Source organism: Orbicella franksi, chromosome 9, assembly GCF_964199315.1.
Source record: "Orbicella franksi chromosome 9, jaOrbFran1.1, whole genome shotgun sequence".
NCBI lineage: Eukaryota > Metazoa > Cnidaria > Anthozoa > Scleractinia > Merulinidae > Orbicella > Orbicella franksi.
The window spans coordinates 26,942,755-26,961,420 of record NC_138153.1 but is presented as its reverse complement, the minus strand read 5'-3'; the positions used below and the strand labels follow the sequence as shown (position 1 = coordinate 26,961,420).

At 37.5% G+C, this 18,666-nt stretch overlaps 3 protein-coding genes across 3 annotated transcripts in view; 1 reads left to right on the top strand and 2 right to left on the bottom strand.

Annotated features, from left to right (window-relative positions):
* Positions 1–6,686, bottom strand: part of LOC145498176 (ankyrin repeat, SAM and basic leucine zipper domain-containing protein 1-like) — a 65,575-nt gene extending 58,889 nt beyond the window's left edge. Inside the window, exon 1 of the mRNA XM_081478062.1 lies at positions 6,671–6,686. The gene's annotated coding sequence lies outside the window, so the exon portion shown is untranslated. The remainder of the gene's footprint in view (positions 1–6,670) is intronic.
* On the top strand, positions 384–13,724 carry LOC145498177 (protein ST7 homolog). The gene is made up of 18 exons (XM_081478063.1): positions 384–1,316; positions 2,927–3,009; positions 4,394–4,520; positions 5,901–5,955; positions 6,062–6,131; positions 7,348–7,399; positions 8,057–8,135; positions 8,434–8,488; positions 8,738–8,834; positions 9,411–9,508; positions 9,683–9,775; positions 9,898–9,919; positions 10,016–10,088; positions 10,325–10,427; positions 10,801–10,951; positions 11,245–11,337; positions 11,988–12,127; positions 12,826–13,724. The coding sequence occupies exons 1-18, from the start codon at positions 1,157–1,159 to the stop codon at positions 12,919–12,921; spliced, it is 1,647 nt and encodes a 548-aa protein (XP_081334189.1). The 5' UTR covers positions 384–1,156; the 3' UTR covers positions 12,922–13,724.
* Positions 13,725–13,750: 26 nt separating this feature from the next.
* LOC145498180 (uncharacterized) lies at positions 13,751–16,633 on the bottom strand. Its single transcript, XM_081478079.1, has 2 exons — positions 16,200–16,633; positions 13,751–14,881 (listed from the first exon to the last, which is right to left on the bottom strand). The coding sequence occupies exon 2, from the start codon at positions 14,829–14,831 to the stop codon at positions 13,755–13,757; it is 1,077 nt and encodes a 358-aa protein (XP_081334205.1). The 5' UTR covers positions 14,832–14,881; positions 16,200–16,633; the 3' UTR covers positions 13,751–13,754.
* Between the last annotated feature and the right edge of the window lie 2,033 nt (positions 16,634–18,666).

The following is an 18,666-nucleotide window of genomic DNA, read 5'->3' as shown; positions in this document are numbered from 1 at the left end:
TGGTGATAAGGGTTGTCTGAGAGAAACCACTGAAGGTAAGTACTTCAAGGTGCAAGATGAACTGCGCCCTACTTGAGGTACAAAATATTGAGTCAGTTTTCAAAAGTCTCAAATCTCGCGTTGTAATTAGAAGTTTTCAGTTGTTTCTTTTTGTTTGTTGTTGTTTGTTTGTTTGCTTTAAAAAAAAAAAAATTCAAACGAAGAAAATTACGAAGAGTAAAGAGCCGACCTTTCTATTAGATTGATATCGATATTGTACCTTTTGTTCCGGATAGAAACCAACGGAGATATCTTGACATACATCCTTGACCCTTGTGCTTGAGTCTTGGTGATTAGGCAGATTAGCGGAATCTTTCATCTTGAGTTTATCAAATAATTAAGCTGTTATGGCTAAGAAATTTAAGTGACACAATATGCGTGTTTTAAAAGTGTCGGTCACATCGAATGGTAGATGTCGGTACCATTCGATGTGCTAGGCTCTGAGCGGATTTCAGAGTAACGATGTTGTTTTGTTCACATTTTGTCTCCACTTCTCATCCGGACACACATAAATATCGTGATTAAATTGGGCGCGTTGGACAGCCAAGCCGACGTGCCATTTATTCAATCTCAACAGACATTACAAAGATTTGAAAACTGTGACTCGCCGGTTAAGCTGCTGGGTGGATTGTCTCTTTGTCAAAAGTTAGCCTTGCTGATTCTACTGTCTCTTGTCGTCCTTGTTCCTTTGTTCACTTATGGTTAATCAATTAGTTCTTTTATTTTTCCTTCATCCATATATCTATTTGGGGAATTCAAAATAACCGAGTTCGAATTGGCAACTGTACATGTTCTGTGAAAACGTATTGTTCGAAAACTGTATTGCACGAATTTGTGACTGTAACGGGGCTGTGTACAACTGGCTCCAGTTGATCGAGGGCTGAATAACGCTATCCACCGGACAAATTGCTATCTAATGGATAAGTGTTGACAAAACAAACCACGTTATCCGCTGGATAGTGATTTCTTCAGTGGATAGCGTTATCCTTGGCTTGTTTGGTGTATTTTGTGTGAAAAGACATTGCAAAGCGCGCGGTTTAACCGCGCGAAACCTGGATCTCGTGCAGAACTGAGCCATTGTGCGCAAGCGCGTAGGTTTTATTTTTAGTGATCCAAAATGGCGGACGAGACGAGCGGTGTTCAGCGATCAATTAGTAAAATTAAGCAATGGATCGGCTGGTCATGGACGTATCTGTGGGGGTTTTGGTTTCTTCTGGTTATCTTCTTGCTCTATGTACTTCGCACTCCACTTCGCCTGAAGGAAAACTTAAATTTAGGTAAGTTATCGATCTTCATTTGATCAAGAAATTAATTTGCGCCGCTCTCTCCCTTTTTTTCCTAAAAAACGCAAATCTCCCTGGTAATTACAGGTAAAATGAGTAATATCGTAGACAATAAATCAGTTGCATTTTAAATGTGGATACTTAGTTCCATTGCTGTATTTTTTTCTGGTTCGAGACGAATTTTATTCGAGAAATGAATCGAAAAGGACAGACCGGATGTTACTGTGTTGTCAGCTGTTTTTACCGATTCGCATTCATTGTTTGCGTTTGACTCTTTTTTTCAAATGCAACTTACTAAAATGCATTAGATTTAAGATGAGCTTATAATTATGTCCATTTTGAGGTTGCTTTCATATTTGTAGCCCTAGATTGTATGTTAAAGAAAATTAAGGTTGTATTTTGTTGAATGACCTTTTGATCTTTTTGGTAGTTATACTACTTCATGGAATTGAAAGTCTTGTTTAAGTTTGGGGAGGGGAGGGAAGATAGCAGTCACTCTGTCATACATGAACTTGAAATATTTTTTCCAAACCATGTGTTTCTTACACTATTGTTTTTTTGGTTAGTTAATGTTAAAATGATTTCCACTCTGTACTGTACAACCTTCAGACACTTCCAGTTGTACAAGTATACCCACATTGCTTCTCAGTGTATAAATAGTTGCGAGCCAATCAACCATTGGTGTTCTGTTCCTGGGTTGAAAGAGGTGTTATGCGTATAAAATGTCCTGCTTCAAAAGACAAACTTGTAACTACCCTGCTGCTCAATCTGTGGTGAAAATACAGTGGGCAGAGAAACAAAACTAATAAAAAAAGCTGGAATAAAGCTGGTGAAAGGCAATCCTTTTCACACTTCATACTTCAGAGGACTGAGCTCTTATGTACCAACTTGTAAGCCATTGTATCTCTTCAATGCCTTCAATAACAACAGGCTCTTGGATGAAAAGTGGAAACCTGATTTGTCAAACCCTAGAGTTTTTGGACCTTCTAATAACTTGAACCCCCACCCCCACCCGGTGGGTGCGCAGGTACTCCCTTATATGGGTTATATAGGTACATGCAGCCCCAAAGAGTAGGGTTTTCAGCCATTTTGGTCATAAATAAGGTATCGATTTTGGCCATTTTGGTCTTTAATAGGGTATGGTTTTAACACTCTAGTCTTGAATTGGGTATGTTGCTTAGAAGAAGCTACTTTTTCATCGTTATCAATAAGACCATCAACAAAAGCCCTTCATAACTTATGTTTAGGGCAACTGTGCCAGCTGCAATGGTCATTAATAGGGTATCAAAGTTTTGGCCAGGTCATAAATAGTGTAGAAAAAATCACAGATTTTGGTCATAAATAGGGTACGGGTTTTGGGAAGTGGGCTGCACACCCCCACCCAACTTTTCTGGGAGCACCCTTCTGGGCTTCAGTGAACCAAATGTCTTTTACCTCTCTCAGTCAAACATTGTAATTTTATCCTGGATTTCTTGAACTGCCAACTTTTCAAACCAGTTTTTTTACCATTGCAGGTTCTTTAAATCAGGATTTCTCTGTATCTCTAATATATCACATTTAAATCACCATAAAATACTAATTAAAATGGTTATCTTTTTTTTCAGCTATTCTATTCCTGAACACATTGACTCCTAAGTTTTATGTTGCTCTCACGGGAACATCTTCATTCATATCTGGGATAATTCTTGTGAGTCTAGTTGTGTTTTAGTCATCCAGCAAAGATTTCCATGTTGGTTTATTGACTCAGCCAAGCATCTGTTGTGACACAGTCTCACTAAATAAATATGTACTAGTCATGTAGTTTCGTGAATGTGACTCCAACCCATTGAATTTTACTTTAATTTACATTTAATTTTCACTGGATGTGAGACACTTTCTCTGGTTATTCAATAATGTTCTTGAAAATTTTTCTGCTCTTGCAAGAGGACATTTTAATAGATCTTTTCATACTTTTTTATCTTACATCCATAAGAGCCTTACAAATAAAACTACTGTGGCTGTAACCTTTTGTGTTCATGAAGAATTGATTTTTCTAGATTCGTGTATTCTACAAAACAATTAGATCATGAGCTTGAGATTTCTATCGTGTGATAGTTGACGAGGGCACAGCCTGGGTCAATTATCGGCATAGAAATTGAGAGCAAATAATCTAATTGTTTTAGTATAAATCTACTAGTCGTTCAAAACATTATCTAAATCCACCTCACAGACACTTCAAAAACGTAAAGAAGTACCCTTCATATTCATAACAAGCGTATGTACACTGCTGGGCTACTCACTATCTACAACAGAAATAGATATTGAGTAGGGTAGCCAATCAGAGAACAGCATTTGTGATAGAACATAAGTAGATTTTTACTTAAAGTGGTTATATGGTCTTTAAAAAAAGTTCCTCCAGTGAAAAACATTTTTAGTCAAAAAGAAACATCTATAATCATTAGATTTTTGGTACCGGTGCAAAATGTAGTTCAAATATAAGTTTCGATGCCATCATTCAATCCACGTTTGCAATGAGAAAAATATTTGAGTCATATCACAAAATTTGGCTTTTCATTTTAACTGTACCATCTATAATGTTGTAATTGCTAGCCTTGCAAGGAGTTTCACCTGATGAAAGTAAATGGCCTTAAAGATGTCAATCATCAGTTTTCACATTTTCTAGTCCATCATAAATGGCAATGACTTCATAATAGTATCATTAGTTACATGTAGGTGTCTACTATTTCAAATAACATGGCCATGAAATACAGTAAAATTGTAGCCAGTAGCCCTTCTGTTAATTTCTAAGTCCCCTAAACCCCTCCCCCCCTCCCCCACCCAGAGTCCATAACCAGAATTTTACAGTAACTTCTTTCATTCAGGCATCTTTGGCAATGCTTGGTAATTTATGCAAGGGAATATATGAAATATCATATATTTGAACTGCAGAGAAAGATATGAAGACATGATTGATCATCGCAGTTATACACACAAATTAAGCAGTTGTGTGTATAACTGCGATGATCAATCATGTCTTCATAGCTTGGTAATTTAGTTGCTTTTATTCCCATGTTTTCGTTCTGTTATCACAGATATTTGAGTGGTGGTACTTTCGGAAGTATGGTACATCTTTCATAGAACATGTATCGTTATCTCATCTTGGTCCACTGCTGGGTAGCTCTGATAATACACCACAGAATACACAACAGAATGTAGCAGGTATGTGAGAACAGATTACAGGGGTGGGGGGGGGGGGGGGGAATTGCTATTGGCTAACCTGAGCCTGCAGAGGTTAGGAGGTCTTTCTCTACACTTTTTGTTAAATCCCCTGTTCAATTCTTTGTAGGGTTTATAATAATATTGATTTAATGAATGTGGTTAAAGCCTTTTTTATTTACTAATTAAATACATTATTACACGTATAAGACTGACAAAATAACTTCATTGTGATTGGCTGAGAGCAGGCTAATTTATTTTTAATTTTCACTGCAGTGCAAATTAAAATGCATGCTCTTGTGATTTTCTCAGTCATATAATAAAAATGTTCAAGTAAACGTATGAGGATTAAGGATTTACACTACTTGTGACACTTGAAAATTCTTTCAAATTATACTCACCTAAAGGCTCGCGCAATTTTGAGAGAATTTTCAAATATCACTTGGAGTGTAAATCGCATCCATATGATTACCTGTAGTTATTGCAGAGAGGCTTCTTATATGTGCAAGTATTTATCATAAAAAAAGTAAAATATAAAAAAAATAAAAAATAATTTAAAAAAAGTTTTTTTTTTACATAAGAGCAGAGTCCTTCTCATCTAGGAGTGTACCTCACTAGCAGAGTTTTTAAAATCCCTTTCAATAAAGTGCTTCCTATTTAAAAGTGTTCACAAATGTTAGCAGTGGGAGGTGCAGTGGCCTCATGGTTAGTGCGCTCGTCTCTGGATCGAGCAGTCCAGGTTCGAGCCCTGGCCGGGGATATTGTGTTGTGTTCTTGGGCAACACACTTTACTCTCACAGTGTCTTTCTCTACTCAAGTGTATAAATGGATACCGATGAACTTAATGCTGGGGGTAACCCTGCGATGGACTAGCATCCCATCCAGGGGGGAGTAGAAATACTGCTAGTCACTTCATGCTACCAAAATCGTGATAAGCTGTGGCCTGATGAGCCACTTGGCTCGCATGCAGACTTTATGACCTTTTTAGACTTACAAATTTTAGCAAGTGTCTCTATCCTATTCAGATAAACAGACTATACAAAATGCTTCCTTTTTCCAGTGTCGGTATCCAGTGTTTCACATTTAGCTAAGTCCTAGTTTAGTTTTTGAGTTGAGAACAATTTGTTTTGTTAGTTTAGAGTTAAATGTAACTCCCAATGAGAGTCAGATTAAACTAAGTTCATAGCTTTTAGCTTACATGTAGGTACTGCAGAGGTGTCAAGGTCAAAAAAACAATATTGTGTGCTGTCTCAAATATGCCCGTTGTGTCCAGTAAGGACCCTCTCTTGGGCTTTCAAAAACTTTTTTAAGCATCCAGCCACTCAATTGAATATTATTCTACTGTGCTTGTTATTGACAAACTGTCTTGATCTCTGTTTTAAGAGTGTAAAGTTTGGAGAAATCCTGGAAATCTTTTCCGAGGTGCAGAATATAATAGGTAACAATGCCTTCTTTGATAAGTGTTTTGTTTTTAACTCAACCTGTAGTTCCTTGTTTTTCCTGTTGCAGGCATACATTTTAATATACAATTTTGCTTTTGCCAGATATTACTGGGTGACCGGAAAAGAACCGTTGACTTATTATGACATGAATTTATCTGCTCAAGATCATCAGGTAATGTTTCGCAGTAATGTTCCTGTTTAACCATATTTTTAAGATGTGTGTGCCTAAACTACATACTACTAAGTTATTAACCAAGAGGAAGGGCCGCACTGGGTGAATGCTGGCCCAAGGTCTTGACAGTATAAGCTGAGCGCAGCAAGGTCCATACGGAAAGGACTGAGGGCAGATATTCTCCCAGTGTGGCGGGAGCAAGCTTGGTTAATAAAAGATTTATTACACAGCTGAAAATGTTTGGAAAGAATGCCACAATCATGGACTGGAAAAAACGGCACAATTCTGATTGGGAACCAACTAGGTGTAGACTCATGTCTGAAGTTAAACAAACCCAAAGGGAAAGAGAGTTGGAAGAAAAAGATAAGGAATCTTTTCTGTTTAAAGCAAGTTCTTCCACAGGCAAAAGCTATAATTTATAAAGCAACCAAAAAATCCTTCGGTCCCCAGACAGTACTAAGTCCAAAACTGAGAGAATATTGGACTGGCAATGGAGCAATCTGATTGCTTGATTTTAGTTATTGGCCCTCTGAACTAACATGGTTTTTTAACAAGAGTGCTCTAATGGTAGAACACAGAGTTTTGGCTGAATGGAAAATCCCCCAGAAATACCAGTTGGCCAAAGTCTGATTATATTTTTACTTTTCTAACATTTCACAGTATTTTAACTTGTAGACTACAGTAGTTATTGTCACCTACTACTGAGTTTTCACTCTTACATTAAAGTCTGCGGGAATTCCATCATCTTTGTAGACACAACCATTTTAACAGTCCCAAATTTCCTGCCATGTTTCCAGAAGGCGATATAATTTACATTGTTAACATGTCCTCATGTTTCCTTAGATATTTAACTGCACTGCATTGAAGAAATCAAAAATTTCAAGCTTGCCTTTTAATTCAATTACTTTATTGTCAGATTTCTCAAGGAATTGATTTTAAAAAAGTGCTGCAAAAAGTGCTGTCCATTCGTTCACGGCAAGTAAATTTCCCTCCCGGGCAAACTACTATCCATTCTCACTCACTTGCCCAAGGGGCAAGCGCCCAGGCAATTTGTTTGCCAGCTAATAAAAAAAAAACCTAAGGCTTGACCAGGGCAAGCAAAATGTGAGAACTGCTTGTCCAAAGGGCAAGCTAGAATTGAGGGGGTTTTGTGTAGCCCTTGAATTAATACATATATGATAATTATTATTTTTACAAGTAACTCTTTTTGTAACAGACATTCTTTACTTGTGATGCTGATGCTGAAAGTGCAGAGCCGTCTGATGAGTGTGAGTATTATTTAAGGACTTATTGACTGTATGACAGGGCAATATGACTTGAAGTCATGATGCAGGTGTGCAGGCTGGGAACAAATCAGCCCAGAACATTGCTTGATGAACAAACACTTCTATGCTTCTTAGATCAGTTTACCTTTTTGAAAATTAAGCAACTTTACTGCAGTTATAATTTAGCATACCCACTGATTATTTTGCAAGTTAAGTCTCGAAAAAAGACTGTCTACTTTTATGAATTTACAGTTGTATACTCTTTGAACAGATCAGATCATTCCATCACTATAGAAGTGTATGAAAGTGCCACTTGACGACACTCTAAAAATAATAGATTTGCTTTAATTTCCTTATTATCGATTCACTTTAATTTACAATTTATTTTTTATAAAATGTTGTTGCTGTTTTCTTTTTCAATTCTGAAAAAGAACTGTCATGAAAGAATATTTCAAGTTAAAGATGTGATTATTGCCCAAACAATGTAAAAAGCAATACACATGTATATCATTCTCTTAAGAGTTCTCAGCTTGATTTTCATTGTTAGGGAAATGCATGTAAGTACTTACAGTATTTGCTGTCTTTGCCTTGAAGAATCATCCTTTTCTTAACTATCCTATGTGATAAGATTTTACAGCATTTACTTGTGTTTTGTTGTAGTAATGTTAAGAGCGTGGCGAGAAAGAGATCAAGAGAAGAGAATCAAGACAGCTCATCAAGCTTTAGAACATAATTCTAGGTATGTTTTCATGTAGAAAAACTGTTTTTCTGTCTATAGTAATAGATATATTCTCACTGATAAAGTTCATCATTTGACTCCCAGGATGGCATAGAAGGGATCAAGACAGCATCATGCATGTGTGTCATGATTCACCTTGCCGCTTGTGATAATTTAGACAAAATTGCTTTGAAGAGTTAACTGCAGAATAAAAGGAAAAAGCCTTTTGCTCTTGGCTAATTTAGCACGCACTGAGTAAAAATACAATGTATTGTAGTTTCTCTGTTAAGTGCTGTAATTATAATTTGATTTGTTGCAGTTGTCCTACAGCACTTATTTTATTAGCAGAGGAGGAGGCACAAACCATTTTAGAGGTGAGAATGACCAAATGTTACGAAGAACGGCTATTTCAGGTCAACCCCAATAGTGATTTAGGGTTTTCAGTGATTTTTAGTTAAAGAAGACTTAAGAAAATTGTGATGAAAAAGTCTGATGTATTTCAAGGGAAGAATTCAGTGAATTAAACAATGTGCACTGACTCGCTATGAAAATCTCATTTTAAGTTTTAAGTCACCAAATGTTTTATGATTATGTCATGAACTGCACATGATTGTATTTTTCAGGCTGAAAAGTTATTCAAACAAGCATTAAAGGCCAGTGAAGCCTTGCTAAGAAACAGTACGTCTGTAAACCCTGACACAAAAGAGGAAGCCTTACACAGTAAGTGACAAGCAAATCACTTGACAAAGAATTGAAAATAAAAATGTTCTTAGTGGGGTTGCCACAGGTCAGAAAATGGTCAGGGAAAAAATTCTTCAAGGTTAGGGAAAGTCTGAGAATTTTATTTTGAGTCAGGGAAAATTGAATTAATTTAACACGGCTGATTTAGTACCACTGAAGGCTGGAAGAAACATTTGGGATAACTGTGATCTCAACAATGTTTTTCCTTAATGAAGAAGGAAAATATGTTAAATATATCTTAATGAGCGAATGGAAAGGACGGTGGTAAGTTGAGGCCAGAAGCCACTACTATGTCTGACATTTTGTGTTAATTTGGTCAGGGAAATTTCATTTTTATCAAGAAAAAGTCAGGAAATTTTAAAAAGTTATGTCTGTGGTACCATGTCGTAGTCTTATCAAAAAAGAGAGCATTGCTAAAATGGCTCAAAACTTTTTTCATCACATGCTTAAGTTCAGTGGTATCAGAAAAGTTTACTGCTGGAAGATGAAAGAAAAAAAAAAACATTAAATGTCACCTTTTCACCAATCTTTCCTTAACACTCTTTACTCTTTCAGGAAGAGACACCAATGTGTGTGTTTATATAAGACGCAGGCTAGCCATGTGTGCAAGAAAGCTTGGACGAGTCAAAGAAGCCATTAAAATGATGAGAGATGTACGTTTACATTCTCAAGTTTATAGCTGTAGTTTAATAGAAATACATACACACCACCCCCCCCCCCCCCCCCACCCTCCTGTCAGTTCAGGACTAACCTTACCATACCATACATGTACCAGGATCCCCCAGATCTCTTTTTTTAGTTTGTAAGTATGTTATTTTTGTTCTCAGCTTATGAAAGAATTTCCTCTCATGAGTGTTCTTAACATCCATGAAAATCTTCTCGAGGCTTTACTTGAAATACAAGCTTACTCAGAAGTGCAGGTATTTAACACAAGCTGTTAATTTTTAAGAGTTATTAATTCCATTTATTTGGTTAGCAGATATTATAACTTACGTTAAAACTGACTGATTTGGATTTTTTTCTTTATTATTTCCTGTAACAGCAAGTTCTAGCCAAATATGATGGTAAGAATGGAACTAAAAAATATGACTTTGGTTTTTGCTAATTCCATTGTATATATGCATTGGCTGAAAAGATTAATCGTGTCTTTCCCTCCTCAGATATAAGTCTTCCAAAGTCAGCCACTATATGTTACTCAGCTGCTCTTCTCAAAGCGAGAGCAGTCTGCGACAAGTAAGCAAAGAATTTTGCTGCTTTAACTGCATTATTTAGTAAATGAAAAGTTTTTTTTAATGGGCAGAGAGTGGTCAGAAAATGTAAAATAAATTGAGGGTATCTCAAAAGAAAACCGTGCCAAGGTGCAACTATCATATGAGTTTGAAGGCCAAGTTCTTTTAACTTCCTTATAACATCCCCGTCCAAGAACTGTGTTGAACTTCAATTTTCAAATACTTTGTTTTGTTCTGCAGATTCTCTCCTGAGATCGCAGCAAAAAGAGGACTAAGTCCTACTGAGATGGCGGCTGTGGAAGCCATACATAGAGCAGTGGAGTTTAATCCTCATGTTCCTAAAGTAAGAACTTTTAAAAGCCATCAAATTTATGATCGCGTACTATCTGTTACATTGTAGCCTTTTAGACAGAGATGATGCACACACAACGGACAAGCCAAATGAATATGCAATGTAGACTAGTTGATTCATGTATTGACAATTAAAAGTTAGCCAAAGATAGGAGAGGAAGTTTCATTTTTTTTAGTTGTTGTTAAAAATGTTCAATCAATTTGCGACGTCGTTTTGTTGGTTTCCACAATGCTAGGCGAATCAGAAAAGAGTTTAGCTAGGAGGTGGAGATGTAGAATGCCAATCAACTGGACGTGCCAATGTTTCAACTACTGTTTGCGGTTTGTTCCATGCCACAGTGTCAAGATATCTTTTTTTCTTTTAGTATCTTCTGGAGCAGAAGAGTCTGATTCTACCTCCAGAGCATATTTTAAAACGAGGAGACAGCGAAGCGATAGCTTACGCGTTTTTTCATTTACCTCACTGGAAAAGGGTGGAAGGTGCTCTGAACTTACTACACTGTACATGGGAAGGAAGTATGGACGCTTTTTTTGCTCGTTTTGTTTTGTTTTTTCAAGTTTGTTTCTTCTTACTTCATTTGATACCGACATTTGAAACTTGAGGACGGCGAAACTTTTTCTTTTCGCTCGTTTGCTAGTTTCTCTTTGTTCCTTTGAAATTACCAACTCGTGCAGACGAATGGCAAAATTCGACCCTCGGCTATAAAACTGGGTCATCCTCAGTGTTAATACCTCCGGGTACCCCCAAATGGGTGACCCTGAGGAAAAACTGAACAAGCGCCTAACGCTTATTTTGTGTCTGTTTACAGCATTTCGTCTCGTCCCCTACCCCCTGGAGAAGGGGCATTTGTTTCATCCTTACCCAGCATGCACTGAGAACGCTGACAGAGAACTTCTGCCAGGTAAGAACAACAGACCATATTCGTATTCTCAGTTTTGGACTGGAACTAGCTTGCAATGGAGGCTCCTGCGGGGGCAGATCATTAAAAAGCGGAGATTGATGTCATTTGCATTAGGAGAGACTCCCTGCATTAGCCTCAGTTGCAAGCTAGTTCCAGTCCAAGACCGAGAATACAAAAATGGTCTATTTTTGTGCTTTGCATGCAGTTCGCTTCATTGACCGCCATCTTAAGGCGGCTGTATTGTATATCAGTTTTTGCTGCCTCTGTACAAGGCTTTAAGATGTGTATAAAGAATGTGAATGAAATTTTCTGTGCGCAAATTGGAGAAAGGACCTTCGCAATTGTTTGCAATTAATAAACAATTTCAAGAGAACATCGCAAGTGCAAAGCTTTACCAACTGAGCCATGAAACCACGCTAGAGAAGCCATGGTCAAATAGTGTGAGGAAAAATTGTTTTAAAATGTGATATGTGCTACGTGAGGGTCTGTAAATACATTTTTTCCGGTTGCAAAAATAAATGCAAACTGATAACACGTGTTAGACAAATACGTTATTAACCCATATATACAGCCGTGGTAAGCGCTTATGCTCAAATGCTAGGAAAATCCTAAGTTGAAGAATGTCACATTTTTCATTTGTAATCTTTCAGGTCATCATGAACTCTCCATTTACCCCAAAAAAGAGCTTCCTTTCTTCATTCTGTTTACTGCTGCCCTGTGCTCCTTCACTGCAATGCTGGCTCTTCTTACGCACCAGTTCCCTGAACCTATGGCTAACGCGGCCAAAACTGTAAGTAGCAAGTCTGCTCAAACGAACCTTTCAGTTAGTTTTGTTTAGTCAGACCTGTTTTCAATTGAGTGTTGTAAAATCAAAATCAAGGTATTCACTTTAGCCAATCACAAAGGACACAGACAATACAATGAACCAATCAAACTTTGTAGCAATAACATGAAGCTGACGCCAAGCGCGGGAAAATGTGTGTGAACGCGTCACAATAGGTCATTTCCGAGTTACCTAGTACCTCTGTTTCAAAACGAGTTTTTGTGCAAGATCTTTCATATGAAAATGAGTTAGATTTACGAGACAATGAACCTGCAGGCGGATCTCATTTTCATATGAATGGTTTCGCCCGAAGTGTCGTTTTGACACAGAGGCAAAAGGCAACTCGGAAATGGGCTATTAGTTTTTGTTTTACTTCTGATTGGATGAAACAGTGGCGCGAGTTTTTTAAGCCAATCGTGTAGCATAGAAAGTGCGAAACCAATTACTTTTCGACCCTCAAGAGAAAACCGCTCTAGTTCGAGTCTTCTGCTTTATTCGTAGATTGTGCCCAGGAAATACTTCCCGAAATTGCTGACACTGTCAACAAAGTTTTGCATTTTAGAATGTGCATTTTTGTGCATTTTTGTGCATTTTTCTGAATTTTTCTTGCACATTGCTAACGTGATGTTTTGTATGGTAATTTTTGCCTTTGTTTAATGTTACAGTGTTTGAGCTGGATTTCCACACCGCTAAACCTTATCATTCAGAAGCTTGAAGACTTCTTTCCTGCTCACATCTGGCACCAGTTAACACGCATCTGATTGGGCTGATCACGTGCTTTCATGTCTGCCCTTTGATTGGCTGTATTTAACTCCATATTTGGAAGCAAATCGCACGTGACGGGTTTTGTTTTTCTTAGCTGCGTTTGCTTGTTGAAAAACTTAATTCTGCGTATTTACAAATACAAAAAGAAACAGGTTTATTAAGAGAAAGCGTATTAAAGAGTAACTTATAAAACTGGAGAATGCCATACTAACATGGTATTCGAGCAAAGTTAAAATATCGTCTTCATGGCTTATGTGTTGTCTCCTTACGTCAATGATATTTTAACTACAGACGAAACGAACTAACAGAAAATTAAACTAAGAGCTATCACCTGTTACATTTCAAGCATAGTTGTCGAAATAACATATTTCTTCAACCATTAGTAAATTAATTGCTATATCGTTTAAGCTGTCAGAATATATTTATGTAGTTGAAAATGTTCACAAGAAGATTGTTGAATATTAAAAGTTTAATTCTTCAAACAAATTCAGAAAAATGCTGATTGCAGGGGGGGGGGGGGGAGATAGCCTTTGATAGACTAACGTCCCATCCAGGGAGAGTAGTCATGGAAAGTGGAGTAAAGCGTTGCAGTTGTCTTCCTCCCATCCCTTCCCTCTTGCACCCCCTCTCCCCGTCTACTTGACTGGGTGTGAAATCTCTAAAATAAGGCTACAGAGTTAAAGTAAAGCATTCAGTTGAAACTAGCATTTCCGGTATCAAACATAGCTCTTGTTCGAGAATTTTTCAGTGTAACGAGATTTTAATTAACTTTTAAACCCAGACCTTAGGAGACCCAACTGTAATTGTTATATTTGTAAATATACCGTATTTATTCAAGGGTTTCTTGGAAACTGTGGAGGCCATTTAACTTCAATGTTAGTTCAGAACTTTGAGTCCTAAACGAGACTTTGCTACTTTCCGAAGACTTGTCTTCGTCCTGACTTCGTTGAGAACTCGACCGACTTCGTGTGACGAATAAATCCGACATTTTCGGGCAGACTCGAACCATGCCCTCCGTTGCCTCTCTCCACCTGCGTATTCCTTCCCAGTCTTCCTCGTCCTCCCACGGCTTGTCCCCAGAGAAATGAATCACCTCGGGTTTTACATCCCTCATTTCGTAGAACCATTTCGTGCAGGCATACTTGACGTGAATATGATGCCATTCAGTTTTGTACAGCTGTGTAAAGAAGTATTCATCGGGTCCAACAAAGTTCGCTGTTGTTCCTATTTGAGGAAGCGAACTCGCTAGCAGATAGTGATCTAGGTTAGGCGTAAGAACCATGGTACAGCCGTGCACACCGTAATTGTTTTCGACGGAATTTTCTATTTCGAGTTCGGGTATTTTCGACCCGTGCCAATAGTCGTGATTTCGGATGCTTGAACAAACGCCAGCCGGAGTTTGAAGCTCAAAGAGTTCGTCAATGTTGTTAAGAACCAGCGAATCCGCGTCCAACCAAATGATCTTGTCGTACTCTGTGAGTTTCAACATGCGCGCCTTTGATAAGCTGTATTCAATCCAAGTATCCTCTTTGCGGTACTTTTTCCCTCGCAATGCGCTTTTCACCCTCGTTTTGATGTATTGCACCTTTATCACGCGGTCGTAGAGCTTGCGCAGTAGCTTCATTGCGGGAACGCTGACGTCAGGTGTTACCATGACAATCAATTCGTGTTGAGTTTTCTGTTGCCTCAGAGACCATGCGAGGGTCAGTGCCCCCTTAATATACTCATCTCCGCACATCACCAAGGTGACGAATGCATATCGCGGACGCGGGATTGTTTTTCTGAATTCGTTTTGGAGGTGTTTTAAAGTGTTTGACTTCGGCGGTGCAAAACACGAAATTCTGTTTAGTTTTCTGTGATTTGAGTCAATCACTTCTCTTAACAATGTCCTTGATCTGCATGACATCTCGTCCTTACGTGAAAGAAATTGTCAGCTTTGTATGTTGTTTCATCAGCCTGGAACGTGCAAAAAACAAAAAAACATAAAATTAGCCTCAAAGGACGAGAAAGAGTAGGGAATTTGGAATGATCAGAGAATTCAATATCGTAAAAACGACGTTGTTACTTTAAATTTGTCGCTTTCCCTTTATAAGAAGCTTAGTTCAACCAGAAATATATCATAGTCCTGTTTCCTCTTTTAAGTAAGTGTAAAATACATGAAAATTAACTGGCAGACAATACTTTACAAGTCATTTTCAGCAATGATTGAGGTTGGACTTTGAAATGAATCGAACTTGTCTTATTGAAACGATGTGAAAATGTTGGTAGCAGAAAATAAATTGAATTGATTTATATAAGTTATATCAGAGTGAGCCTGCATGTAAAATCAGGTCATTTTTCACGAAACGTCGCTCAAAAATGAAAAATTAACACGCTACATAGATGGAAAGAATGTACGATGACCAGATTGTACCCATTCTTAACAGTGTTTCGCTTTCGCAATTTAACCTTCGTAAACTTGGCTTAATTGCTTTGCTTTAGATACTTTGCATATAGCTCAGAACAGGTTTTGCAAAACACTTCAAAACTTAGGCTCAAAACAATAGACCGGAGGCATTCATCGTGTAACATTTGCATAACTTTTCGAATCTGAATTATGTTGGTTTTATACTTCAGTGGGAAAATCAAGCGTAAATTTGTTTGATACAAGGAATAACCGCACAATTGCATGTAACTACCAGGAGATTCTCAAATGTTGAAATCGTTTTTGGAATAGGGCAGATTTCTGGGTAAAATTGTCAAAACGGAAAAAGCCAGCGACAAGCTTTATTTGTATAAACTGTTCATGCCAGACATGGAGAAATATTTTGGTATCTAATTGTCCATTGCACACGCAGTAAAAGTTAGATATTTCGTTCTTTGTAGCACCTCTTTAGCTGTTTGCATTTCTTGATTGAGGCGCACCGTTTGTATAATAGCAGGTGATAAACAATTTACAAAATAGCCCCTGGACCCTTCGAAAATCCGGCTATATCTGGACTGTAAACCCGTGCAATAAAAGACATCAATGTGTATAGTAAAGCCACTTTAAAAATAAAATACAAATTGGACATTGAGAATGCTATCATTTTGAGACAGACAATAGCACTATTGGCGACCTTACGCCCCAAATCCCAGCAAATTGTACAAATTCTCTGCAATGTAAGAGTAATAGGTACAGATGAAGCTATCAAACGTTAAATGGTTTCACACGTTTGTTTATCTGACTTCTTGGCGAACAAAGATTTTCGAGTCCTGAACAATTTCCTGAATGAAAGAAAGTATATGTACTCACGCAGTAAAGCTGTTGCAGGAAAATCTAACTCTTCTCGCCACAATTCGACATCCACGGACATGGCACAAAAACTTGATGTTTTAGCGCGGCAAAGACGTGCTGAGTTATAAGAGTTGTGTTGATTGCTACTGATAATCAGTGGCATAATTTTAGGTTCCGTTTAAGCTTTTGTTTATTAGAAACAAAAGCTCTGAAACAATAGACAGATTATTAAATAAAACGCTTAAGGCGATGTCTGAGTAAACTAGTGTTGAAATAGCCGTCTACATTAAATCCGCCCGCTCTGGGTAAATTGATTTTCACTCCACAAATAGAGAAAAATTTCTAAGAGATGTCATAAGGTGTCTTTTTGCGTTGACTGTTTTTAAATCATCGAATCATATTGAATGCAAAGATCAATGTTTCACGCCAGAGAGATTTGTTATCAACGAGGGTGAAACTAAAACGAAATACTTAACGGGAACATCAAAAATAATGTCAATTTTTCTCTTTATTCGCCCGACAGTTTTTGTTTCTATGCAGTGTGGTTTTTTACAGTTATTTTTTTTTTCTACCGTTTTCGAAAAATAATTTTCCTTCCTTACACCTACATAAGAATTTCACTTTAATGTTGGATAAAGACCTGCGTATTGCCTCTGCGTATTTCGGTTCAAAATTTGTGACTGTTAGTAAAATGATAGCTACGGTGAAATCTTTCAAATTATGTTAGAAAACCTGAATAAAACCAGCACTACGTCAGAGTCTACAAAATTAACTACAGAAAGTAATTATTTACGGAATTCCGTGCAGAGGTTTGTAAACCTTTTAACGAATCCCTGAGCATCAGGTCGACATTAAAATCCATTTCCTTTCTCCGTTGTCATTTTTAGCTGTACTCACGTCCAAACAGGTTCCTGTCGTTTGTCTTTGCTTATCTTTTCACCATAAACTCAGTTTTAAGCTTCTTTGAATAGGAGACAGTGTATCCTTTACAAACGTCAATGTTTTTCTTTGTGGGTTTTTCTCCTCCGTAGAATAGCGGCTACAATTGTTGTCTTCAGATAACACCGAATGTGACAGTTTAAATACCACCTGTTAACAATATTGCAGCTCGCTAAAAAATTGCCGTTGAAGTTTATTCTTAGCCAGCAATAAATAAAAGACCTAACATGAGATTTAAGGAATGATATTACCGTCGAATAAAATGCAAAACATGCTATCGGAATCAACTTCTGCCAAACAGTTTAGTTCGTTACTGAAACAACTAACTGAGAACGAATCTAAACAAAGATAAAATTCAATGCTAGAAAACATTGCGTACAATTCCAAGATATGTTTTAAAGCGGAAAGTCTAGATTCCAGATAACTGATGTGCTGCTGAAGTATTAAATTTTCCTTACCTAGATTAGACTTTTAGAAGCAGATATTTCTTGAAAGATGCAACCAACGTTGTCCTGTAAATTCTAGCTGGAGATGAAATAATCACGAACAACGCTAAATAAAAACTTATTTACGGTGGTCGTCATGGCAATAATAAGCTGCTTTTGCACACCTGCTACTAAACGAAAATGATAACTAGTAAATTTAACAACTAGGAGAAAAAAGGAATAAGAGATCTTTATGATATAATATTTAATGATTCCTAAAATAACACTTGGGTTTATTTTGCTCATAACGCTTGTTTGGTGGAGTTGATTTTGGAAGCCTATAATTACCAGATGGAATTTTTCGTAACACTCTTCTGAATACAGAGGGGCTATTTTAACTCGGTATAAAAAAAGTTACAAATAGAGCTTTTGAAATTTGGCAACTAATTTCTTGTAATATGAATATGAATTTCGCCCAGCTAAAATTATCAAGCGTGCATGCTCGTGATAATCGGTCTTGTAAACTAACTGCTAGCGCTAATCGAAAGACAAACTGAATAAACTTTTTTGTGTAGAGTGTTAAAATTACGTAACGTAACAGCAAAGAAGCATAGTCTCGACCCAGATCGCAAGACGCGATCGTCCTTGACAGAGTAGAGCTCTGGGCCCGACAATACATGCCCGTGCTTTATTAACCTCATGCTGTGTTCAGCGCATGCGTAGGAAGTGGGCGATCAAATTGCAGATGATTAAATTTTCATATTTCTGTTAGAACGGGTAACAATTATAGACATGTGTACAGACGGGGTGTAATTAAGTTTTGTTCACGGCCTAAATTATTCAATACTTTTTTTCCTAGCGAAGGAATCCCGGCGTGATCTGTAAGAAAATGGCTCTTTAATGACGCTTCGAACTAGGAACGCTCTATCTAAGTGCTTCACTGAGTCAGGGAGAGGTTGTCTTGCCGCAATAGAGTTTTACATAACAAGATCGTTTATGGAATCGTCTAACACAGAGGTACAAATTCCATTGAAATGCTGCATAATTGTTCTAAAGAGCAGGTGCCATCAGTATGGAAAATTTTTATCTTTTCTGCTATTCAAGAGTTCGTCAACAGTCTC